This window comes from Arachis hypogaea, chromosome 5, assembly GCF_003086295.3.
Source record: "Arachis hypogaea cultivar Tifrunner chromosome 5, arahy.Tifrunner.gnm2.J5K5, whole genome shotgun sequence".
Taxonomy (NCBI): Eukaryota; Viridiplantae; Streptophyta; class Magnoliopsida; order Fabales; family Fabaceae; genus Arachis; species Arachis hypogaea.
This window is the reverse complement of record NC_092040.1, coordinates 25153124-25161042: the sequence shown is the minus strand read 5'-3', so window position 1 is coordinate 25161042 and position 7919 is coordinate 25153124. Positions and strand designations below refer to the sequence as shown.

The 7919-nt window shown below is 35.0% G+C and overlaps 1 protein-coding gene across 2 annotated transcripts; it reads right to left on the bottom strand.

Annotated features, from left to right (window-relative positions):
• Nucleotides 1-3979: 3979 nt before the first annotated feature.
• LOC112800986 (uncharacterized) lies at nt 3980-7534 on the bottom strand. 2 transcript variants are annotated; one of them, XM_025843456.3, is made up of 2 exons: nt 7077-7534; nt 3980-5498 (listed from the first exon to the last, which is right to left on the bottom strand). In XM_025843456.3, the coding sequence occupies exon 2, from the start codon at nt 5344-5346 to the stop codon at nt 4147-4149; it is 1200 nt and encodes a 399-aa protein (XP_025699241.1). In that variant the 5' UTR covers nt 5347-5498; nt 7077-7534; the 3' UTR covers nt 3980-4146. The 2 variants fall into 2 exon arrangements, with proteins under 2 accessions (XP_025699241.1, XP_072093005.1); XM_072236904.1 differs by having other exon boundaries at nt 3980-6923; nt 7077-7444.
• Nucleotides 7535-7919: the final 385 nt, after the last annotated feature.

Below are 7919 nucleotides of genomic sequence, written 5' to 3'. Positions count from 1 at the left end.
AAAATAGGCGATGAAAAAAAAATAAAAAAAAAACACGCTTTAAAAACAGCAAATAAAAATGTAGGAAAAACAACCATTTGTACCCATGAACTTTACGAACGCTGACAAAAGTACCCATTAAACAAGGAAACTAATGTTGTATCCATCAAAGATGGATTCCGTACGACAAAAGTACCCAAATCCTAAATTTATGTTGACTTTTTAATAAAATTTCAGAATTACCCCCACCATTATCTTCAACCCTTCCTCTCTTCTTTTCCAAATCTCAAACATCTCCCTTGCCTAAAAACCCTAATCTCAATACCTAAAAAATCCCAAATTACTATTTTCTTAACCCTAATCTCAATATCCCTTTTAGCAAATTTCAATCTTCTCTTTATTCTTATGAGAAATAGTCTGGCGTAATTGTAATGTTCCGGCGTTGGGGATGTACCTTGTATGGCCTTCACGAATTGCATTAATCCCAGCCTATCCATAACCATAACCATAAGAGTGAGGCGTCAGTACTGAATTGGAAAGAGGAAAAGAGTATTAGTATAGTTGGTGACCTCAGCAATGGGAACGAGAGTGTCAAAATCAGGCTCTCTGGCGGCCAGGCGAATAATGGGGACGCCAGCTTGAACCAATGCGTTTGCTTGGTCGCTTATGGCCACAGTCCTTGAAGGCTTCACGGCGTCGACTCATGGGCTCAACGAGTCATCAACCCCATGGCCGCTGAGCTACTCTGCTTCTTCTCCATGTGGATGGACCTGGAATGGAAATTAACGAAATGTATACGGCATGTGTTGGCCACTTTGAAGAGAAGATTGAAATTTGCTGAAAGGGGTATTGAGATTAGGGTTAAGAAACTGGTAATTTGGGGTTTTTAGGTATTAAGATTAGGGTTTTTAGGCAATGGAGGTGTATGAGATTTGGGAAAAAAGAGAGGAGGGGTTGAAGATAATGGTGGGGGTAATTCTGAAATTTTATTAAAAAGTCAACATAAATTTAGGATTTGAATACTTTTGTCGTACGGAATCCATATTTGATGGATACAACATTAGTTTCCTTTTTTAATGGGTACTTTTGTCAGTATTCGTAAAGTTTATGGATACAAATAGTTGTTTTTCCTAAAAATGTAAATCAAATCTGAAGGTATTACAATGGCAGCACCAAAATCAATTTTAACAATGGTTTTCTTTTTCTTCTTTTACTACTGCACTACAATTTTAGCTAAATTGCATAATAAAAAAATAAAAATTCTACTATTAAAATATAATAAAAACAGAGAAAATAAAATTGACTAGTAAAAACAAAGAATGAGAATTGAAATGATGGTTCATGTTGTAAGAAAAATGGAACAAGTCGAATAAAGATAATCACACTGTTGATGAGACTCGATGATTCTTGATACGTTGAGAAGAAAAGGTAACAAGATACCATGAAGAAAATTCATTATCATGAGAAAAGCAGAAAGCATGACGCGATGAATTGGAATTGATGATGCAACTAGAGTGATTTGAGTTTTTAATTGAGTATTAGGTGAGTGTGCATCTCCAAAAGTGTTTAGTGGAGTATAAAGGGTTGCTTGATAAACACGTTGTGGGTGATTAATTTGTATTAGACTTATGGATTTAGATCCTCTAAAATTTGAATTTCACTTTAAAGAGTAAAGTATGATCTCTCACCATTTATTTTATAGGTAGGACCAATAATAAATATAAAAGAGAAACTATTCAAGGGTAGAAGATTACATTTTATTTTCTAAAATAAAATTCAAACTTTAGAGGATCCAAATCTTAAACTTATATATGTATAAAAATATAAATATACATGATAATTGATTGAATAGTTGATTTTTAGTATACGAGTAGTATTTTTTTTAAATTAATATCCATAAAAATATATAATATCAGTACATGTATGTTGGTGTCCAATTTTACTTTTACGTATTGCCCTTTACCTGTAATAATATAATAATACGGTTTAAGTTTTTGTTATTAGACAATTAACTTTTTTAGTGCAAGTAATTTTAGGTTTATACATCTCAAATTAAAAATATAAAATTTATTCTTTTTGTTCATCTCCTGATTCAACACTAAGGTTCAGATCCAAACGAAGGGCCCAATCTAAAGATTGGCCCTCACACGACACCGACATTTTCTTAAGAAGTCGGATCTAACCACGACTTGCTTTAAAAAAGTCGGGAGTAAAGATTAGCTGACAGATAACACCCATTCAAATAAGTAACTGTCCCTAAAATTTCTCAACCCACTTCCAGGAGCCATATCCCAACTTCCCTAAGATAAAGGGACGGTTATTCTCCTTAAAAGGTGGAACTACTCCAACGGTGGTTATTGGTTCATCACTATAAATATACTGACACCTCTCAAGTATCTCTAAGTTCTAATACTCTTTAAACTTGCTTAGACCCTTGCTAACTTAAGCATTAGATTATCTTTGTAGGTACCACCTCCCATTCTCTCGCACATACAAGTCGGACGGAGACTCTCAGACGCGGAACTAGTCGAAAGGCTTTCTCCTTCAGACAATTGGGTCAACCCAATGAGTCCAGTCCACTAATCTCCGCCATAGTAACACTTTTCAATTTCATTTTTGTGTGCATTTGATTATATATATATATATATATATATATATATATATATATATATATATATTGTTATAATTTTTATTTCGGTTACCTAATTCAATATTTTAATTTATATAATTTAATTATTCAGACATTTATATAGAATTATATTAAAATATAAATACACATTAAAAATAAGTTAAACATAATATATATTTATACAATAAATATATAATGACTGATTTTTTATATACAAATAATATTTTTGAAATAAATACCGGATGAAGGAAAGAGTTAATCGAGTTTTTTTTTTTTTTTGTGTATAGTTAATCTTGAGTTTTGAAGAGAGTAAGAAAAAATTGCGTGTTTGAATTGAAAATTAAAAAATGTTTAAGGGTTAAAAAGATGTTCCAGCTTCACACTCAGGATCCCCAAGTCAACCTAGTGTTGTTTCTTCTCTAGTGGTGAAATCTAATTTGAAATTCATTAAAATATGCCAAAAAAAAATCATTTTTACAAGGTGTGCTCTATCATGGCGGGATATTAGTGAATATGATGACTATCCTGAAGCTAAAATCATAACTTAAATGGGAGAGAAACAATTTGTAGAAACAAAAACCACAAAATCCATTGAACCACAAAACCACCATAATATGATGACTATCCTGAAGCTATAATATCACAACTTAACTCCACCTAGCGTTGTATCTTTCCAACCACTCAACTCCAGCGGAGATGGTTTCGTCGCCGAAATTATCCAGAACACACATTTCTGCAGGCCAGTCATGACACAGCCGCCGCATTGATCAAAATCCATTGCTGATTTGTTGTCTTGGCTAAAAATAACTATTTAAAAACACATACCAAAAAGTTCAATTTAGAGAGAACAAACATCTAGTTAATTCCAGAACCAAGATAATCCCAAAACACTTATTCTGCCGCAAGAAATCCTTTATCACCCATCACGATCAGGCCTCTTACCCTAGTGTCCCACTGCACAATGGTGGTTCTCTACTTTTTGGGCCAATAAAATAATTGAATTTTAATTAAACATAAATCTCAAATATGTGAAGTTACAATATTGCCTAATTTAATGAAGTTTACTCACCACTTGCAATAATTACCTTTATTAACACGTTGATTTGAACACAGCAAAACTGATTAGTATTTAATGGCCTTCACCAATTGTCACCTTGCTATTGACTGATCAATTAAATAGTCACGTCATAAAGATAGGGATACTAGAATTTGCCATTTGTTATTCATAACAAGGTATACTTTGCACACATGCAGGCACACAGGTCAAGATTAAAGAATTAAACAATGTTTGCATGCTTTGGAAATGATTTACAAAAGCTCATAACAATGTTGTTTAATTCATGTAGCCCACTTGCACCTAATGGAAAAAGATTTTGTTTGCATGATTTTGAATATTAGAAAGTAAATTGTCTATGCCATCAAAACAACAATGGAATGATTTACAAATAAATTTTCCAGATTTCTAGAGCCACTCTTTTGCCTAAGCCTGACATTCCAATCAAATTTCAAAGTTCTAACAAATATATTTCGGAGACCAACTAATAGATAAAAGGAATCAACTTGTACTTAACTTTGCTAGCATACTGTGTATAACTCTCACCAAAAGTCTCAACCATTAAAGCCTCCTCCAGTTTTGCCTTCTGCCTATAATACAACAAACAAACTGCTACAACAAACAGCAAACTCAAGGGTGCACGAAGCGCAAGGAAGTTTGTTACAAATAGAAGCATAGTTGATGAGTATATTGGATGACGAACCCAGCGATACGGTCCAAATTGAACAACAGCAGTTGGCACCACCACATTTTCTGAATACTTAGCAAGATATAATGTTGCATTGTACTGCATTAGTAGAGTTGTTAGAATTAAAGCCCAAATTCCAAGATTGTTCCACCCACCTGGTATCCGGTGAAGCTCTGGCCCTTCAAATGCTGCAAGCCAATGGGCAACCATGACTCCCGCACTAAACACAAGGCGAGACATCATCGGCAAGTTGACATCCCATTTAGGGTCATGGGGCCGGGTAAAATAGTCTCCATACAACCTCTTTCGAACGCTAACATTGAAGAAAAAGAAATAATGATACACAAAAAAGAAAACAAAAGGCCAGCCTTCAAGGTAGCCATTGAAAAAACCTGGCGGAACCAGAGTGAGCCATGTAAAAGCTGATGTAACAATTGCCAATTGCTCGAACATGTTTGCCTCGCCATGTAAATGTTTCCTAAAGCAATGTAACCCACAAAATGCAATCAATATAGCTACAAACCACGGCCAAAACAACCATGACCAACTAAAATACATCCAGAAGAAAGGACTGAAGAGTGTGTTCACAGTCCATTTTGTGGCTGCAGCTATGATGGATAATATCCCAGACCACTTCACAATATCAATGGGAGTCAACTGCAAAAGAGCCGCTTTTACTGATTCGGCCGAGAAACCTCTCAAGTACATTTCGATTGGATTATGAGGTTTGCTGCTGGAGTTACCGGCAACTGAGCATGTAGGAGTTGGTAGTAGATCAGCCCTTTTTCTTGTTGGTTTCAAAAAGGAGAATTGCTTTCTGTAGGAGCAATTCAATTGGGAACCAATGTGTATAGGTCTGCAGTGAAATCGACCGTCATTATTAGGTATATCAGCATGAAAATGCTTGTTGAAAGGTCTCAGAAAGACGCTGTTGCTCACGATCGAAAAACCAAAAGAGACAGCTTTGGAGTGTGAAAGAGCCTTTGCTGCTTCCATAATTGTGAAATCAAATAGCACTAGCCTTCCAGAGAATACAAATTCACAAAACCTTCGATAAATTGACCTACTCAAGGGTCACAATGATAGTAACAGGAACCCTCTAATATATGATGGACCAACATGGTTGTATAATGTCCACTGTTCTCCTACTGCAAGTTCATTCAGCAACCAAGACATTGTTAACTACTAAACATAATTTAATTTCTAAACTGTGTAACTGACAAAACATGAAATGGAAACTCATTACTTTCAGCAAACTAGAGAAGAAGAAAGAAAAGGAAAAGAAAAAGGAATAAGCCAAACTAGTAGTGCATGGTTGCCAACCAAGACTCTAGAGAGTTAACTCTCGAGTTTACTATTCACATCTACCGTGCTATAGTAACCAAAGCAAGTGAAACAATGAAGGGAACCAAAAAAAATGTCAAAGCTGAAAGGAGAAAAAAAAATGGAACCCAGAATGAAATCAACTATTTAATTGGTGTGACTAATGCCTCAACTATATGTTCGATTCATGCAAGAAAAAGGAAAAGGAAGAATTATCATAAATCTCAAATGTTTACACCAAAGTTCTGAAAAACGGACTGGTCATCGAACCGCTTTAGTTACTGATTCACTAGTTTACTGGTTCAACCATAGTTCAACCGCAATAACCGTTTTATAATAAAATAATAAATAAAATATAAATAAACACACTAAAACATAATTATAATCTAATATAAACTTTAAAATATCACCCAAATTTAAAGCATTACATCAACTAAAGTCATATGATCTTAGTAAATCTGCAACATATTAAATTCTCTCAACAATAAAGCTAGATACAAGAAAGTAGCAAACATTAAAGACCATACGCTATCATGGAACTACATTCTTCTAGTTAGCACAGAGGCTAAAGAAAACTTATATCAAGAAACTTGTAGAAATGAATCCCAATTATATATTGTAGTTAAAAGCATGTAGGAACTGACTGTACAGAAATCAGAGTTTCCAACTTAAGAGACTAATTCATGAGCTGTTAGCATACATTGAAACAAGATAAGTAAAGAAAAAGAAAAGTAAAGAAAAAAGAATTTCACATGTGACTTCTTTTATAACAAATAACTCTAAACTAAATTGAATTGAAGGCCCTGGACAAAACCTAGTAAGAATTTGCAAGCTATAATTGGAAGAGAACTCTACTATTAATCAAAATCTTTAAAAGTATCCTACCGTGTATCCTACCAATGCTACAAAATTCATCATCATAGCTTCTGATTAGATTCAGTAAGCAATGCATTCAATAAGATGCAAAAGGAAACTGCAAACAAATATACTGCCCAAATGCAAGATTAAAAAAAAAAAAGCTGTTGACAGCTATTTCTATCATAATTTTAGCACTCATACAAAAAAGCTGCTTGAATAATTGGGGTTTACTGCGAGCAAAATTAAATTAGGTTAACAAAGGAGATTAAATTATCTCAAAAAACAAGCAAGATTAAATTGGTCCACTTAAATTCTGCTTCAAATCATTCGGGAAAATGAATATCCTAAACCATACTGATCCAAGCAAGCAAAGAAGAGGAACCTCTCTGAATCTGAACAATTAAAAAAAAATAAGAAAGAAAATAGCCATTACCGAATGAGCAGTGAGCAGAGTATGAATCTCAATAAACTAAGCAAGAAGACAGAGAAAACAGGGATAAGAAAGAAATAAAAAACAAAAATAAAATCAAGAAAACATAGATTACCTTCGGTCTGAGAAGTGAGCAGAGTATGAGGGAGAGGGAGCAAGAACGCCGGCGGCGATGTACGACGGACAACCACGGACGATGGGCGACGAACTTCCGAACTGGAGCTGGCGATGCGACACGAAGAAGTTGGCGAATGAGCAGAGGCGTTGGAGAACACAGCAGAGGGGACGGTGGAGGACGACTAAACGATGGTGGGATGACGGCGGTGAGAAGAGCGGCAGCGGCGGTGAATGCTAGGGTTTGTCTCCTCTTTCCTTTCTCAGAGAGGGAACAGGGAAGAGGCGAAGAGCAATGTCTTTTAGAAAGATGAAGGGATGAATGGATGATGGCTCGTGTCACTCTGCGAGTGTAAGGCTTCAATTCCTGTTTTTTTTTTTTAATCCCAAAACGATACTGTTTGAGGCAGCTGAGTGAAAATCGGGCGGGTGTCAGTTCGGTTGGACCGATTGATTTTCATCCGATTCAACAGTTTCGAAACGGTTTTATATTTATCGGTTTTTTAAATCGAGCCAAATCATAGAAAAACTTTGTTCAAAATCAGATCAATCCGACCGATAAGTTCGATCCGATTTTCAAAATCATGGTTTATACCATGTAATTCTAAGGTTCAATAATTCAACCTAACAAATAATAAGTATTATTATTATCAATTTATCATACTTTAAGCAGAGACAGCAGCTCTAAGAGTGAAACACACTCACACGAAGGAGGAAGAGAATACAAACTAAGAAGAATGAGAATGAAATGGAAGATGGAGTAAAGAGATTAGGGAGAAAATGTGAAGGGTGAGAGAGACAAGTGTTGAAGTGGAGTCATGGACTCATGGGCTTAATAAAATAC